This window comes from Scardinius erythrophthalmus, assembly GCF_964197995.2.
Source record: "Scardinius erythrophthalmus genome assembly, chromosome: 10".
Taxonomy (NCBI): domain Eukaryota; kingdom Metazoa; phylum Chordata; class Actinopteri; order Cypriniformes; family Leuciscidae; genus Scardinius; species Scardinius erythrophthalmus.
The window spans coordinates 34,968,614-34,988,133 of NC_138230.1; the positions used below are offsets into that span (position 1 = coordinate 34,968,614).

A 19,520-nucleotide genomic window follows, 5' to 3' on the forward strand; every position below is an offset into this window, starting at 1 on the left:
GGGGTTGAGAAGCACGCAGGGTTTATTCTGCAGGTGTCATGATGTTTTAAGATAGCTCTCATTCTTCCATATAGATGGAAGAAAATGAGATTCTCAAGGTGTATTTTCTTTAACTTTACAATGGCCACAAAAATTTTATTGGACACTTAAGGCACACTTAAACGAATCAATATGTCACTGCATTATATACACAATAGCAAATCAAGCAGCTTTTGTTTTCAAGAAATACAGCACAAGTACAGTTTTCAAGCAAGACTTATGACTTTTTTTTTTATATGAACATAAACAAAGAAGTTAAAAAGTACTTGGACACATTGTGTTTGTACTTTTGGGCCATTGTATATTCCAAAATTCAAAACACTTGCACACAATCTCCACCCAAGCCTACACACTAAGGCATGTCTTATTTGTGTGTATTATTGTGTCAAATGATTGTTTATATTTCTAATAAGATATGGTATATTTGATTTCAGGAAATCTATATCGCTCTTATCCTGTTATCTTATCCTAAACATCGTCAATCAAATTTTCAAGAAGTAGATGTGTGCAAAAGATAGAGCCTCCAGTGACTAATGTTGTGTTAATGTTGCTATAAAACATGTTACAGTAAAGCATTTTGTTGCATCCCATCTACTAAGATTCTACAATCATTTTGGTCACACAAGGTCACATGGTGCTAACAAGTACAAATCCCGTGAAACACAAAGTCACGATAAAAGAGTTTGCAGAAGCAAGCTAAAATTGCATGGTTGCTTCAGCAAATGCGTTTTTATCTGACGTTTGCTTTGCTAACGCTATCGGTTAGGTTTAGGGTCAGGTGGAACGTAATTTTCTAACGCGATTGTACGTTAACCTTTTAGTGCCACTCTTTCATTTTATTTCCGGACTGCCATTTACGTAAAACAGCCAACATAATAAAACGTTGCCAGATTCCTGATCTGTTTTGGATAAATCTGAACTTTTAGTGCCACTCACTGGACATTTAACTTTGAAACCTGCAAGAGACAACATAATATTTTGAAGAAATGTTGCCACGAGCACGTTTATGGATTCAGTTATTTTACTTGTTAACAGAACCATTGAAACAGTGTACTTTCTCTCTCTCTCTCTGTGGGTGTGTGTGTTATAAGACCCTGTGGTGCTTAAATGTTGAGGTGACATTAGATCATGCAAATAATAGCATCTATTGTTTCTTCTTAATCAATAGCAGTGTTTATGTGCTCATGCCTTTGTTATTTATATCCATTCTGGATCTCAATATGGCTACTGTTCACAGTGCCTTTAAGAGGATGTGATATAAAATGAATTAAATAATAATATATACAGTATAAATTATATAATGTGTTGTGTGTTTATAGATACAAACAGTTACTGTTACAGTTTTGTGGTCTTTAGTCCATGTCTGTTTAGCTTTGATGTTATCTCTATGCTAATGCGATATATTTATAGTCTATCTTCATTGTTCAGCAATCTACCCATAAACACAGTCCTTTCTCTCGTCATCTCACCTTCTTTGACTTTTACCCAGCTTTTTAAGTCTAGTTTTTCCAGAGTTGTACTTGGAAGACTTTGTCTGTTTTCAGAATCTGTTAGCAGAGCGTGGCCCTGAGCAGACTCTTTCTCTCTCTTTATCACATCTGATCATTCATTAGTGACAACATCTCCGGGCAACAATTCGTTTTGGCCAAAACAATGTCAATTACAATGTCACGACAAATACAGCACAAGATTATACTGCACAGATCATTGTGCGGCTGAATCTGGATCATTCACATAATGTATTTTTAAAAAATCAAAAGTTCACAGCACATCCTCATAACATGATTTTTATGAAGCAATTTCAAAGTCTAGGAGTTGGGAATGCTGTGCAATTTAATTTAAGGTTTTGTGGTCAAAATTTCCAAGAAAGGCAAAGAAAGAGACATATAAAGTAACCCAAAAACATGTAAATATTATAGCGAATATCCTTCCACTGTGGTTAAATCAAACACATGCCGGATATAGCCATTCTGAAAGGGATTTGAGTTCAGTGGTATTTTTACTCTTTAACACCACAGAAGGCTGTTGTGGACAGCAATGAGTCCCGTCCAAGCCTCAAAGCTTAAGCTCTTGAGTTACTCGTATTCACATAAACTTTCTAACATAGACTGAGTTCCCTCTGATTTTCAATGCATTTAAATGTTTTGATGCTTTAATTATGTCCTGTCCCAACTTACGCATTGCTATTTTTGACCACAACTCACTATTAAAGCCAGTCATGTGAAAACAGTTGCTGTGCTCAATGGTAAAATATTTGCAATTGTATGCTCATGCTATCCATGCTCATGTTATTTGAAAGCCATGGATGCACGACCTGTGCGTGATACCATGTGTTGCAAGGATGAAACATGCTTTGTTCTTTCCATTATGTAATAATTACATTAATCAAACCGAGTTCAAAACGAAGTAAACCTGGAGAATGTCTCTATTTATGAGTGTTTCAAAGCAGTGTTTCTTCCAAAGCAGTCTAAATGTCTAGTTCTTTTAGTAGGTTCTTTAACTCCTAAGACACAATTATGTAGTTTACTGTTACAAGGCCTGTAGGGCTTTTATGATACATTTATTTCCTTTCTGTGAACAGTTGTGTTATACTGCAGCTGCACAGGTTCTTACCCCAGGTTTCACAACCATCATTTAACCTTTGACCCCACTGACAAAATGCAGACTTGTCATATCTTGCCGAAAGTATATTTCAAACTGAAGAATGTGTGAGTGGAGCTTGTTTAAGTAAACCAAGTCAAGAGTACCCTGGTGAAAAAGAAAACACTTTAGCTTACTTATAAAAAGAGTACATATTATGGAAATATTTATATGTATTTAGTGAGTGATGATTGCCACATCACTCACTAAATACACTGTGAAAATGTTATCAGCATTCCATTTGTCAGATATCATAATTTTTCCTAAAACAAGACAAACCCTCCTGAATATGGCCACACAAAGACACTATCCCTGGTTTTAAGATGTTGAAATGACTGCAAACAATAGCAGTGGAGGTTTTGTAATCATCTGTCACAGTCAATCCATTCTTTCCCTTCTCATTTCCGTTAAAGGGTTAGTTCACCCAAAAATGAAAATATTGTTATCACTTACTCACCCTCATGTTGTTCCAAACCTGTATGAGTTTCCTCTGTTGAACACAAAATAACAGTTGACGGTAGCCATTGACTTCCATTTTTTTGGAAGTCAATGGCTACCGTCAACTATTTGATTACCAACATTCATCAAAATATATTATTTTGTGTTCAACAGAAGAAACTCATACAGGTTTGGAACAACTTGAGGGTGAGTAAATAATAACAAAATTTTCATTTTTGGGTGAACTATCCCTTTAAGCTGCTAACCAACTTGATTTTGTCACATGAATCAGAAGCTGTAAATGTGAGTTGTGTCTTGAGCCGTCTAATTTGTTTGACGGGATGGCAGGCAAAGACGCCACCTGGATTACCGCTGACATGAACGACTGACTGAGACAACAGAAGAAGAACATCAGCATTTTAGTTGACTGAAGGTACTGCGAAGATCATCACAATTCAGTATGAAAACTGAATTATATCAGAAGGGCCTAGTAATGATTCAGACGTATTGACTTTATTAGTGAAATTAGAAAATAAGTAGAGTATCTGGAATCTGTCTATTAAGTATGTGCCCTGAAATCTTGTTAAGATTTCTGGGTACTGATATTGTCAGTCTGGTGACTCAACATGAACTCTTTTTTTTCTCGAGCAAAATTTGATTTTAAAAGAAGTTACAAATCAAACACAGTCACCTTATTGTGTGTGTGTGTGGCCCAGGTAAAATCAATGTAATGGGGACATGTCCCCACAGAGATGGTAATATTCAAAATCCTTGTCCTTGTGGGGACATTTTTTTGTCCCCATGAGGAAAACAGCTTAGAAATCATAAGCGTAAGTGATGTTTTTTGAAAATGTAAAAATGCAGAATTTTTTCTGTGATGGGTAGAGTTAGTGTTGGGGAATAGAATGTATAGTTTGTACAGTATAAGGGTCATTATGTCTATGGAAAGTCCTCATAAAACATGAAAACCCAGTGTGTTTACGTGTGTGTGTGTTACTTTAACAAGCTCATAATGAAAAAGAGCAGTTCTGTCTATGCTAATGGACATGGTGTGATTCTGATAGAGAGCAGACACAGATGTTTTCTGAAAACAGACCCTACATGGTGTTATATAAGGACAAACAGTCAAATTAGTTTTTGCTCCCAAAAATAAATTATTTTCATCATTATAATTTTCTTACTGGCATGCTGTTTACCAAGCCTGTATGACTTTCTTTGTTCATTAAAACACAAAAGAAAATGATTAGCAAAGTTATAAGCTGTTTTATATAAAGCTGGCTTATCACAATTGGTCACATAATTTCACTGAATGGAAATTAGCAGCATAATCATTCTTCGAAATGTCAACTTTTGTGTTCCTCAGGGAAAAAAAATGTCATACAGGTTTGGAACGACATGAGGATCAGTAAATGATGACAGAACCTTCATTTTCATCAAACTAACCATCAGACCAACATTAACTAAATTCAACTCTAACCTTGTTAATTAACATGAGTGCAGGAAATGGTTATTCATGCAGTAAACGCAGTTGGAACTAATAATGCTGCTTGGACAAGCGAGGCTTCTGATGTTATATGATGCAGCAATCTCCCATACTGCTTTAATGATTTACTCAACTTACCTTCTGCATTAGGATAAACGCATCATGAGTACTTTACAGCAATCTCACTGTAACACACAAGCTCTCCTCTCCTGACACATGCAGCCACTGTGCCGCTATCACTGAAATACAATCCAGTCAATACAATCTGCTATCTGTGGCCTTGAGAATTGCAGACATTTACATCAGACAACTTTCAAGCCTGGTCATACGCCTCCTATTTGCTAAAGAATATGTGAATATTTAAAACCATCCAATGAAAATCACCAAGGCAGAAATAGCAAAATAGAGTTTTAAGTTTTTGAGTGTTTATTTGAGTCCATTAAGACGAAGCAGGGTATTATAGCAAATGCGAGTGTGCTTTTTTACAGTTGACGTTCACAGGTAAGCAAACTAAGCGCTGGCTAGGCTAGAGAAAACTGCAGACTTCAGCACAATGACCTACTTCATTAACAGAACTAGCATGAAAGCACTAGCAAGACTGATGACATAGTGTCTTAGCATCAAGTGAAAAGCTGTGGTCCGTTCCATTTTGAGGACTCACAATAGCGTTGATTGATGAAGATGTTGGATCAGGGTCACAATATACATTGCAATGTTCATTTTACTGTGCATTTCACATTTGTAATGCTAAAGTCACACAGGTTTGGAACAACATGATGGTGAGCAAATGATGACAGAATCTTTATTTTTGAGTGGACAATCCTTTTAAAGGCAGGTTTTCAATGTAAAAAATACTTTTATCCCAGCTCCCATATTATTTGTTGGGTGAAAAGCGAAAAAGTGTCTGTCAAGAAGGGTTTGGTGTCTCCTTGCTGCTAATATGCTTGGAGGAATCATGGAGGAAATGGCTGCACCAGGCCACATTACATTCAGACACAATGGCTTTATATTGGGCCCTTTTCTATTCTGCCTGCTACCTGCTAGATGTGAGCTAAAAACACAAACCCCTTTCAAAATATCTTGAACAGCCATTTTAGTTCAGAAAACAGGTTGACATTGGGAGGGATTCTTAAAAAAGCGTTTGGCGGGTTCTTTCATTTGCAGCTCCAAATAATAAAGGGAATTCTCTGCTCTATGTGGTCTGTGGAACACTGAGAACAAATCCAATTATGAGGTCACTGGTGTATTGGGATTAATTATGCTCAAGAGTCTTATTAAAATAAACATTCAAAATGTTACCAATTTTTATTTTCTGTATGAAAGAATTTCTGTCCACTGACACAGATTATCCTGCTGTTCTGTAACTCTCTTTGGCACTGGGCTTGATTGAAGCACTTTTAACATAAACTTCAAAGGAGGAAGGATGTGCACGCTCCCTACGCTAGTCACAGAATTCAAAGGGATTAGTCGGAGTGCTGCTCGTGGGATAATGAAAAATGGAATATCTTGGGCACCACAGCCTGTCGCAATGGAATTATTAATTACTGCACCCAACCTCTGAAACGAGTTCTAGTTTAGCTTCTCACCATGTTTTGTCTTAAACACGTGGGAAGTTTGAACACAAATAGTATAAACCTGCTGGGATTTTTCAAGAATTTTTTTTATTACAAAATCGCGACTGCAGAAAGAGGATTTGGCACAGATAGAGGAAACCAGCTTTGGTGGTCTGTCAAAATATTCAGAAGTGGAGATTTCATCTTTGTCAAAAACATAAGAACTAAGATGGTTAATAATGATTTTTATTTTAGTCTATGAATATTTATTGTGACTTATTAGGGGAAGAAGTAATTTAAGATATCTGAATGAATGGGTGGCTTGTGTAGTTAAGTTTGAATACTTAAGCAATCTTCATTAGTTTGTTATATTTAGTGTCTTATCTAGTTCAAATGGAATTGAAAGATTCTGCATATATGTGGAAAATCAAGGTCAAGCAACACTTGATGTGATTTGTATTATTTTTTTTGTATTACAAAGGCCTGTGAGAATTGTCTTGCTAAGGAAAAGCAGTCTTATTGTGAGCTGATATATCTACATGGGAACCATCAACTGCGGATCTTAATAACTCACTCAGAGTGATAATCAATTTTATGCCCCATTACCCACCATGCTTTGATGCCATCCTACAGTGCATTTGGCACTCTGGGATCACTGCTGATGACAGGGAGTATTTCTACAGTACGTTTATATGTGTTTATATGTACACTTATAATCTCTGACTCCCATGCAGGCAATCACATTCACACTGAAACGTTGAAATGAAAGCTGTTATATACTGTATCTAGTATTATTGACTTACAGTAGTTTTTACAGTGCAAGTTATAGACATGTTAGTGTGTTTATGCATTTTTAGCTTCGATTTAAGATGTTAGTGTCCATTTGCTGCTATAAATTCAAGGCAGCATGCTTGCAAATTAGTTTGCAGCAACAAAAAAAACAAGTCACACACACGCATAGTCACACATCTTATGACTCGTCCTGCATATTGTGTAAGCATCGCAAGTTATTAAAGGAGTATGACGCAAACTCTTTTCGGACCTGTTTTGACTGCTAAAATGAGATTAAAAATGAGGTTGTGTGTGGAAAATCCCACACTGGGTCCTGATGAATGTTTAGTTTGGACCACACACACAGAGTTTCTACTAAACAACAGGCTGACATCACAGCCAGAGAGGATTTCACTCAAAACAAAAGCACACCCATTCTCCTTTCTTCTTCAACTGTAATTCTGTTAGGGACTGAGATGCTTTCTTCCCTCTTTAGAGGCTACTGAAGGCCAGCATGTGGTTCTTCTTGTTCAGAATGTTCAGTTTTCTGATGTGATAGGGACAGCGAGACATTTGATCAGTGAACAAGGACACAAAATCTCAAAAACAAAGTTTCTCACCCTCTTCTCCTTTTTTCCTTCAGTGTCAGTATATGCATGAATAGTTTATAGAAGTGATGCAAATTAGAGGGGATGTGTGTCATTTCAGTTTATATTTCAACCTATGAGTGGCTTACGGTGTTCATTCTCAGTGATTACATTTTTGAGTCATTGTATTGTTTATATTGTTTTTTTTCCTCAGCTAACAATTTTGTGTTGTAAAAAGTTATGAAAATGTTGCTTATAAAAAGTTCTGGGAACATACAAAATGTCTATCTAAAATAATAGTAGGAATAATACTAATGATTTAAGGATTTTTTGCCCTTGGTTGTTTGAATGTTAGATTAGGAAAGGTTAAAAGAACATTTAAGTATGTTAATTTTCTCATTATGCAAATCAAGCACAAAAAAATTTGTAGGATTTTCTAAATTTTCACTCAGAAATTGCAAGTAAATTTCACTAATAATTACAAAGAACAGCAAGTAACACTAAATTAAACATGAAATAGTATTTTTTTGTAGATCATCATAATCTTTGTTTGGTAACACTTTGGGCCCTATCTTGCACCCAGCGCAATTGACTTGTACACAGACGCATGTATCATTCCTATTTTGCAACCGACGCAAAGCAGACTTTTCCCTGAGTAGATGCACGTCGGTAAATTAGGGAATGAACTTGCGCTCCCGGGGGCAGTTCAGCGAAAAGAGGATGCGTGTTCTGGCGCAAACGTTCCCTGGTGCTATTTTGCAGTTCCAGAAAACAATACCGCCACTGACCAGGAAAAATAGTCTTAAGTCAGTGGCGCGTTTTCAGTGGCACGTTCAGATGCTATTTTAAGGGCACATAATGTAGCATGTGCACAATGCGCATACACTTTGCTTCTCTCATCTACACACAGATGCAGCAGTTGGCATTTTTGCAAACCATTCATAATTACAAGGAAAAATATTCCAAATAAGGAAATCATTGTGGTGTCCATGAAGATATGAAAATATAGGCATAAATCTAGCTTACACATTTACCAAAATTATTATACGCCTGATTAACCAAAGCAAATTTGGGTGGGTTTCTCCCATCCCCATACAATGTCACTTCTCTGTCTTTTACAACCCTGACGAGAACGTTGGTCTCCTCGGCTGTGAACCGCTCCTGGCGCGCGCCTGGCAAATCCGCCGTTGAAATAGCAATCCGCCATGGAACAAACGCGCCTGCTTTTAAAGGGAATGTGAGATGATGCTCTGATTGGTTTATTTCACGTTACGCCCAAACCACACCTATGAGTAATGTAGCTACTTCAGACCAACTCATTTTAGATTTGTGTCGGGCGCAAGAGTAATTTATCCTGCCGGTATAGTAGCAACAGCGCCCAAGACCCGCCCACAAAGTTACTTGCGTTTCGCATTTGATACTTGGATTTCAGATCGTTAAAATAGGGCCCATAATTTCAATAGTCCACTTTATACATTCTAGACAGTCTGTCATGAAACTCTAGATGGCGCAGGCTGATAGGTCCTTAACTCAATCCACTTGTAATCACATCATTCTCTATAGGGCAAAGTTGATTGGTTCCTGTTGTATCAGTAGCCAATGAGCTCTCTGCTCAACCTTCAAATACTTGGTCATCATGTACTGTAGCAGTTGCAGCAAGCTTTCAGAAACCCTCCACCTTCCCCAGCTCCACCTGCATAGATCTGCTACGGATAATTCGCCTATGCTATATTGTACAGCAGCAGCATGTTTTACTTGCTCACAGCAGCATTTTGTGTATGTATTGGCAGTAGCAAGTCCCGTATTTGCTCTACAACAGCAGCAGCAATAACCAACAGCAGCAGCAGAATAGTAGATCTATTCCACCAAGACCAAACATATCAACATTGTCATTTCCATTACCATACCAAGCACTCCGAGAGTTGACTGCATGTCAACCACCATTCATCAGAGTATTACTAATAATATTAATAATACTTTGTTTGTATCTTTGAGAGAACCTTTAAAGATAAATCGATAGATGTCATATGAGTATCAACTAAACAAACAGAATAGATACAAAGTATTTGTCCAAATACAAATATTTGCACATTTGAACAAATGATTTCTTCTCTAATTTTCCATGCAGCACAGCAGCACTGACAGGTGTATTATCACAAGAAACGTCTATAGCTCAGCCCTTCTTTTCAATTCCTGCTTCCTTTTTTGGACCCTCCCCCATTCCCACTTGAACTGCAGCCTGGTTCACTGGGTTAACCGATCTGTCAGAATTATGTCCAGTGTTAATCATCATTCACGTGACCATGGAGAGAGATCTAACATATTGGATTTCTCACCATGAGACCTGCTTCCCTAGCGCATGACTTTATTCCTGCAGCTCAGGCACTGATGGGATGAGGAGGACTCATTCTCTATAATCCAACATCCATCTATCAATCTCTACCATCACTAATGGCTCAAGTACCTTGTGAGTCTTCTTGTACTCAACGGTTGAACAGTTTGTTGCGCACAAGGTGGAGATCAGTTTTTCTCTAAATATTTAAACTGATACAGATCATTGAACACACATACGGAACACCGCCAACCACTCTGTTGTGCATTCTGCCCAGTCATGCATGAGGAGAGAGACTGGTATGCTGGAATGCATTCAGATTCAGCTCTTCTGAATAAACGGCTCGATGAATGAGTAAAGCTATGCATGAAGACAATCCAAAGAAGAGTGTCTATGTGTACCATGCTCAATACGGCATGGCATTCAAACATTAATTTTCACATGTGCTTTAAATTAAGTCATATATAACATTTTGTAATCACATTCATTAATGTTCATCAGTTTTACTCATTATAAGTAACATTAGGGGAAGTTGTGGCCTAATGGTTTAGAGAGTCAGACTGGTTACCCGAAGGTTGCGGTTCGATGCTCAATACGGTCAGGAAACAACTGAATTGCCCTTGAGCAAGACACCTGACCCTGAATCGCTCCCCAGGCGTCACAGTGAATGGCTGCCCACTTCTCTGGGTGTGTGTGTTCATTACTCACTGCTCCTAATGTGTGTGCACTAACTTGACCTATTGTCCATGTTTAAGGCATTGTTACAATGGGTCTGACACAGCAACTTATACGGGACTTACACATTCTGACTAGCAACTTATACAGTACGTGAAGATTATTTGTGCATTTTTGTCATTTTGTGCAGTTTCAGTTGTAATACGTGTATTAATCTCATGATTTAGGCTTACATGGTGCATTTGGGGTGAGTTAATTAACCTGCTAGCAAACACTTCGGTTTATTGGTGTTCATTCAGTCTTCATACAGGACAATTCTCGACAATATTGATCATATTCTTTCTAGATTTTTGTCTACAGTATATGTTTTCATTAAAATAATTTAATTTATCACCATGATGGGCACCATCTTCTTTGTTTTCTTTGAGATAAAAAAGAGAAATATCCATGATAGTGTTTCCACGACTTTCCAAAAGAGCGAAAATATAGATAGAGATAGACTATAGAGATTGATTTCAACAGTCACATGAGAGAGAGATGCCAAATTTTCCATCAGATTTCCATAGATCTGTGATGTTGATAACTGTGGAAACATCTGCATCATCATAGTATGTGAAAAGGGTCCATTGAAGTATTTTTTCATAACACGCTGAGAAAGGGGACATCTTAGTATTTGGACTATGCAGCAGGAAGCACACACAAATGACATTATTGCTAATAGGCTAATTTCCTCATTCCATTTTCTCTACTCAGATATTTTGATGTAGGAGTCTTTGCGTCACATGAAAAGTGCAGTGCCTTACAAAGCAAGCAAGGTTGGTGAAATGTTCCACTTGAGGACAGGAATCTCGATTTTTATTAAGGCACAACCGAGACAAGGATGAAAGGGATGTTTTTGACAGGAGATTTGTTCATATCTGTAAACAGCAGCTCTTTTCAATGTGCACTTTTGATTTCATTTTCTGTTCTGTGTCTCAGCGCTGTGGCATTCCTCTGTAATTTTAAATGACAGAGAACTGACTGTCTGCCGTAAACACTCAACGTCACAGAACCAAGCTGATGCACATTAGTACACACAGGAAAATGACAGGTTGCACACAACAGAAAGTCTGAACGCTTAATAATAGAGCCGTGATTGCAAGGAATTTGAGGAAAACAAGCCATGATGGAAGTATGAAAGGTTTACAGCATTTTCCATTTCAGTAACACTCCCAAACCTTCCCAGCCATTGAACCAACAAACTGGAACACAGGAAGAGACACCTGGATCTCTTTCCCACCCATTCTGACAAAAGCACAACATTTCCCACACTAACAGAGGTAACTTTTTATTTTTCGCATGTTACATGATGTACTTACTATAGTAATAACAGCAAATAATGCATAATTACAAGTAACTAACCCTAATCCAAACCCAAACACTAACCCTAACGTACATGTAGTTAATTAATATTTCTCAGTACTTATTTGCGTAATTACACTTTAACAACGTCACCTTAAAATAGAGTGTAGCCGTAACATAAAGCTACCAAAAAGCAGAGTGGCATTACCATGGTTTGTTGGAAAAGTGTAGACACTAGAAATTAATAATTGAATTTTTATTTATTTAGTTTATTTTTTATTTATTTTTAATAATGCTATTTATAATATTATTATTCATTTTAAGAGATTGATGCCCAATATGCAGGTAGGCCTACTACTAGTTTTTTTTTTTTTCATGGTATGATGATACTTCCATGGTTTGCTAAACATGCACCAAGATGAAGGGAATATTTTGAAGTATACTTTTAAGTTCCATGTAAATAGCAATCATTCCGTACTATATCAAAGTACCATGCAATTACCATCTGATACCTTTATGGTGCCATCACAGTATCTCACATTAGTAATTGATCAGTGTCAATTTTTCAGGGACAGATTATTACATTTTTAATTTGATCCCCCAATCTTAAATTTGTAGTTTCGCATATGCAGTATATATACATACACATATACTGAAATAAATGTACAGACAAATTTGGTATACATACCATATTAAATAAGCTTACTCATCAAATACAATCTAAATAAATAAAGCACTACCAGACAACTTAGTCTGAGTATCTCAGAGTATACAGCTTTTCCTACCTGTTTTGTATTTATCCACATGTCTAAAGTGCCAGATTGACTTGACTCTGCTAGTGTGGTGACTGCTGGTAAGGTTGGCCTGGGTTTTCTTCTTGCTGTTGGAGTTCCCCATGGCATTGATCTCAGACCCCACCAGCTCTACAGTCCCCAACCCCCCCAGAGTTCCACATATGCTTCCTTGCTCTCTCCCTCCTTCTCCCAATGCCTGTATATTCCTCTTCCCGCTTAGCGCTCCAGCTGCCGCATCAGGGACAGATATGTCCCACTCTCCGCTGTGCTTGTGATCCCGTGTGTGTGTGCAGAGCGTGTGTGTACGAGACCCTCCCTCCTCGCCTCTGTTTTTCAGACCACACCGCTTTCAGCGATGATCAGTCACAGCTCACTCCAGCCACTTGGAATGTGAGAAAGGAGGGATATGTGCTTGCTTCAGCCACTCATGCTTGCATACACACCCAAACACACATTAAAGGACTCACACATTTGTAACGGATGCAGTTTAACTATCAGGATTCACATATTTGAGTGTATACTCAAATATCTGTTTTATAGATCTCACCTCAGGCAGTTCATTCCTCTTTTTGCACAGATGGCTGCTTTTATTTCCTTTGCCTTCATCCAATAAAACCCACTGACTCCATCCAAGAAATGTTTTCCTAATCCGTTGGTGGGTGAATCTTATGAAAGCTGTTAAGAATTGTCCGCAGAAAAATTGTAAAAATAAATGTTTTGCAGAAAGGAAATTACGCTTATTTTTACGATAATTTAGATTGTTGGTATTGTGCCATTAAATTAATGACAAAGTAGCACATTTCCACCATGCTCTCAGTAGCCAAAATAAAATATTTGAAATGGGATACTTTTGTATTTAGCATTTTTTTTTGTATTTATTTGTCTTCTGTATATAGTGAGGAGATTTAGCTGTTTAAATAGTATTTCACTTTACCTTTAGGCCTATTCGCTCTTTGGTAGTATTTGCCTTTAACTTATTATAATAATATTATTATAATTGATTTAATTTAATATAATTTAATGTGCTGCTGAACTGCCAAAAAAGACATAATAAAAACATTTTGTGTACATTTTTAATCAATTACATTTTTTGTTGATTTTTTTGTTGTTGATTTTTGAGTAAAACTTGTCCTGGATTCATCCACCCACCACCCCCATGGTTCTATATTGAAAAATCATGACTTAGAGATCTTATATTCCACATATGGAAACATACAGATGATATCTTTACCGATGTACGCACCAAACAAAAACAACATCTGATTCAACTGCTGCACTGTACGAGCCTCAAACCTCATCCCATTTCAACCATGGATATGCCAAGAACCCTGCATATTTGATCTATTATTCTGTCTCCCACCAGCATCCCTTTCTCTGTCCTATTTCTGGTGCAGTCCTCGTGTCACACTCTTCTTGTGTTTCCAACTTTCTCTCCCCCCAGCTTACTGTGTTTCACTCTGTCTTTTTTTGTTTCTCTCCTACCAGGTAACATAATATTTAATTCGACTCTAATCTATACCAAGCAGTGCATTAACGGTGGACAAGATAAGGCCTGTTTCTACTGCTCTAATTCTAACTGTACTTTTCAAAATAACTGTTTAGAAGGAATTGTACAATTAACACATTATGTTTCATGAGGTTTGCTATGACAAAATATGGTCTTGAAGACAGAATTATTATAGTTAATGAAAACAAACAAACAATTACTGACCTGGGCTGTGTTACATGTTCACTTTTTGTGTTTCTTCGTTTTGTTATATTTTATTTAAAGTGTTTGTTTTTTTCTTCTTCTTGTTTCAGTGCTTCTCTTTTCCTGTTTAGTTCCTGTTTGCATTTGTTCCCTTAGTTTCTCTTGTTAGTCACCATAGCGTTTAATCTGTATATTACCTCTTTTCTAGTCACTTGTTATCCTGATATTTACTGTATACCCCTGTGTTTCAGTCCTTGTTTCTCAGTCGTTGTCTTTACATATCATGTAAAGCTGTTGCGTTTTCTGTTTCCTGTTTAGGTTATACTCCTCCCTGTTTGGATTAGTTTTTTGTTCATGTGGATTATTCAAATAAAATATTGCTGTGAAAAGATCCCCGCCTTTCCTCGTCCCTCCCTTGCTTTTTTTTTTTTTTAATAAATATAAAAATCTAAAAATAAACAAAAGTCCCCTATTAAGGACCCCTATTAATGCCTATGCACCTTAAACTTGATTTTTTCTATACATGGGGCGAGAGGTGTCAGTCAATAGTTGGGGACATAACATAACTTGCGTTACTTATTTGAAAATGTAACTTTTATATTTATAACTATAAAAATATATCTTTTGATATTTTGTTGTAAATATAAAAGTAATGCGTAACTTGAAAAAAGTAATCTGATTACGTAACTCACGTTACTTGTAATTCAGATGAGACTTTTATTTATTTGTTCTCCCCAACACTGGTATCAATGATACTAAACTAACACTGCTTGAAGATGAACAACATACATAAAGTATACAAATACGGTTATGACTTTTAGTGCAAGGAAATTTTGTTTTCCCTGCTAATTCTTTGGTAATTAAAGCTAGGGTAGGTAAGATTTTTCTAAAAAAAAAAACATTCCAAATTTGTTTAAACTGTCTTTATATACCAATACATAATTAAAATGTAAGTACTCTGAAAAAGAAAGTATAAAAATCGAGTGTCTGTAGACCTCTCACGACTGTTGTAAACACAGCTCATTATTTCCATTCACTCCACCCCCTCCCTTCTGAGCTCCTTCTAAAGCCACGCCCCCAAAACACATGAACGCGCGACGCCAAACGCTCAGGCTCAGCTGGAAGACGCATTTATTTACCTGAGACGAGTGGAGAGGAAGGAGCACAGTGCATGCAGTGACATCATGTCAGAATCACATGTAATAAAATACCTAACTTTATCACTATGAATATAAACAAATATGATGGCTTTTAGTACTCACTATCAAGCTAGCATATCGTCGCTGTCGGGCGGAAACCTCGTATGTCCAAATTTGGTCAATTTAATATTTTTTCACAAATCGATGCTATTGGTCAGTCCCCACGTGATTCTGTTATTTTTACAATTTTTTAACCAATCTAAAGTGTTGAAAATAGCTTGAGAGCAAATCTCGTAACTCCATTGGACACTTCAACTGTCTGAGAATCCTCGTAACTCCACCTCTTCTTCACTCCGCGGCGGGATCTCACGCGGCATAATCCGGCATTTTGTCTCCTCAGGATTGAACGTCGCAACGATAAGAAATCCTCGTCGAGCAACACGTAAAGCAAGCCTTAACTCTGATTTTATCTGTGTTAAACTATGATATCAGTTATTGATGTATTTTAAATGTCTACGTATTATAGGCTTATTATTACTAGGCTTATTATAGCCTATTGTGCATTGTTTTAAAATGTAGTTGAATTGAAATAAATGTTTTGGATACCAGCATTAAATTATTGTTTTTATTATTATTTTACTGACTCGAAGTGGGCACTGTGCATGTAAAATACCCCAAGTAAGTTAGCAGGTTTTATTTATGGGAGAAAAAGGGTCTGTCTAACGTTACTGGCGCCAGTAAGCTATCATTGCATAACTCTGTCTGTTTTTTTAGACAATAACGAGTGAAAATAGTTAGGTTAGATACATTTGAGTAGGCTTGTTTTGTTAAAAATCGATTGCTGTAATGCTTTGGTGCAGAAGGAAGCCTGTGAGCCACGGTAAGTTTGCATGCAGATTAGGCAAATTTCCGCCTATTAGACAGCCTATTTACCTCATCGTTTTTTGTTCTGCTTCACGTATAGCTCTTAAACCTTTAAAATAGAGTTTAGGAAGATGTATGTAACTACAGTCGTTAGCTTTGGTAACTATTGAAGCCTTTTCTCTTGTCAAGAGGCTCAACGCGACCGCCGACTTTTTGCGTGCAGATTAATTTCCGCCTATTTTAGGCAGCCTATATCTTGGTATTGCGCACTCATATCTCTTAAACGTTTAAAATAGAGTTCAGGAAGATGTATGTAACCACAATCATTAGATTTGAATAGCTCTTAAAGCCTTATCGCTTGTCAAAAGGCTTATCGTAACCGCAGACTTTGATGAACACTGCTGGCAGCAGCGACGTCTGTGTCCGTACCATTCTAATCAATGACAGCGTAACCTCTGATCTCCCTGCTCCCAAGTCACAAAGCTCGTATCTCCGATTAAACATGATTTTGGGGAAATATTGTTTTAATGTTGGTATACAACAGTATATGATAGCCAGTGCCGGCCCGTGGGGTTGTGGGGCCCTAGGCAAGATCATGAAAATTGGCCCCACTGGAGTAAAAAAACTCTCATAACAATTTTATGAAGGAAGAGATAGCACATGATACGACAATTTCAATATTTAAGTTTGTAAATGTGTATTAAGTGTAGCATTCAAAAATGAAAAAAATATTTACATGAAACTCAAATAAATGAAATAAAATGTATGAATTGTACATAAATTATAATATATATATATATATATATATATATATATATATATATTAAAAAAATTAGGCTATAGATGGCTCAATATATAAGTTTATAAAAGTGTAACATTCAATGTACATATGAAAAATCACTAAGAAACTAAGAGATTTTTAGCATTTTGAGGTCTGAGATGGTCCACCTTAATTTAAAAAAACTACGATAACTTCATCAGAGGATTAAAATCTATACAAAATGCATGGGTAGATAATTCTTAACACGCTGAATGTGGCCCAATTTTTCCATGTCTGTCTGTCTGTCTGCGATCATGGGCATTGTTACATTTATTAGTAAAACTAATAATACAGCAATAAATAACACACTATTTATAGAAGTCAGAAGAACACACCTTTACTTTGAGCTTGTCTTTATTCCTCAACCATTCTCCTCTTCCTTTTTTCAGCTCCAGAAAGATGGTGTTTGGATGCCATTTCTACCACAGTTTAACATATTATTATTTCAATTTACTAAAAATAGCATTGCTGTATGACTACGACTCTGACGAGACTTCGTGACGTTATGACAGACAAGAGGCAATCCAAATATGTGAAGTCGATATTACCATAGAGATTATAATATTTGGTATTTCATTTTTGACATCACATTTTCTGTCATGCAAAATGCCTCATATAGGCCTAAGAAATTAAGCATTACTAAAGGGTAAGAGCACCACAAAAAAAAGTCTCTTGTTTCTAAAACGTGAGCATTTTGGAGAGAAGTGTGGTGGAATCCGTGTGTGTGAATACTGTGATAATTACGGTACTCGAGGTCTCCCACTATCCACCTTATTTTCGAACGCGGAAGTAAACATGGGTCCAATATCCGGTTTTTGTGCGGCACTTCCGTTTCCTCGCTTCCCTGGGCTAAATAACATATCGATCGCGAAGGATTATGCAGAGTTGACAGAAAAATGTTACACATGCCGTAGCAGATGAATACTACAAAGAACTAAAGCCCCGCCTCACTCAGTTAGGGTACCGGACCTGGTTGAATACACTCATGCATCTAGCTGGCAGAGTGCCAAAACTTCACCGGCGCCTTCAGCCCCGCCCTAAACATAGTCGAGCCAACGCTGGACTAATATGGAGGTATTTTGTCATGTCAAATGTATTAATAATTCCATAAGAATGCAACCAAAGCATAGGATGGATAGCAATAAGTAGATGGCTATAAATAGTTGTAAATCATACAAAATAAATGCCATGATCATGCCATTATGCCATGATCACTAGATTTTATACAGGGGTTACTATAATGATTTTGTTTCTCCTTGGAGTTTTTATCATGGTTTTTATTGAGACTTCATAGCCCAGCCACTTTTCTGGTATCGGGTGGTCTTCTATAGGTGCTCACGAAATGAAAAGAACAAACATAGGGGAGAACGGGGTAATGTGAGACATCGGGTAATGTGAGACACCTCCTATATCTAGGCAACGGAACACAATTTTGGTCATTTGACCATTGTGTTTTCAAGCCCCTTTCATTTCACCTTGGCCATGAAGAAAATGACCTCATGGTGCTGTAGTAAGCATGTTTTTTTCACAAAAATATTTTTTTTTGCATGTAAAAGTAAATTTTCTTGCTGTCAACTTAATCAACTGTTGTGCCAAAGCAAATTGATTCAGGTAGAAAAACTTATATCATACATGTTGATGAACTACCAACATATAAAACCATGTGATGATGCTAGCTGAAGATAAGCCCGAATTGCTAAGAGAGATTGTTTTTTTCTAAAATGTGGCGGTGGGGTAAAGTGAGACAAATGCTGTGGGGTAAAGTGAGACATGAGGCACAAGTTAAGTTTAGTCTTAAACATATTTTAATGTAATATTACATGACATATGTTTTATTTTTAATGTCATAAACATAGTAGAAAAGCCATAATGCCAAGGCAATACACCAGGAAGAAAACCTGACGGCCCGAATGAGAGGGTGCGCTCCTCTGGGCCCCAGGCAACCCGGAGGCGCCTGTTTTCCATTACCTAGTCCGATTAGAGTGTCGTCTTCCTCCTCTACAACACCCCGAGCATCCGTGTTTGGACCGTCATTGCTCCAGCAGGAGCGCCAGCAGGTGTACGGATCTGACTTTGACCGGAGATGACCCACCCTCCCTGGGGCCGGCCCGGGAGGTCCGCAAGCATGGAGCTCTTCTTCAAATACAAGATATTTTTGGACATTTTTACAAGGAGGAATATCCTCCAGTGTGTCTTTCACCCCTAGCTCACCCAGGATGGTGCACATTCACCGGTGTGCACACCCTGGCACCGAGGGACTGGGTGTCCAAACCAGACCCTATTTACTGGAAGTCTCGCCCGCACAAAGTGCACTTTCTCTGGGCTGGGTCAGGCTGTTTCTCCACCCGGTCTGA

At 37.4% G+C, this 19,520-nt stretch overlaps 1 protein-coding gene across 3 annotated transcripts in view; it reads right to left on the minus strand.

The window, feature by feature from the left end:
* Nucleotides 1-19,520, minus strand: part of nhsl3 (NHS like 3) — a 53,189-nt gene that overhangs the window by 12,942 nt on the left and 20,727 nt on the right. Inside the window, exon 1 of one of the 3 annotated variants that reach the window (XM_081377477.1) lies at nt 12,645-12,864. The exons of the other annotated variants lie outside the window; for them this stretch is intronic. Within the exon in view, the coding sequence (XP_081233603.1) occupies nt 12,645-12,756 (112 nt within the window). The 5' untranslated portion in view covers nt 12,757-12,864. Of the gene's footprint in view, nt 1-12,644; nt 12,865-19,520 lie in introns of those variants that run through there. 3 annotated transcript variants of the gene reach the window in all.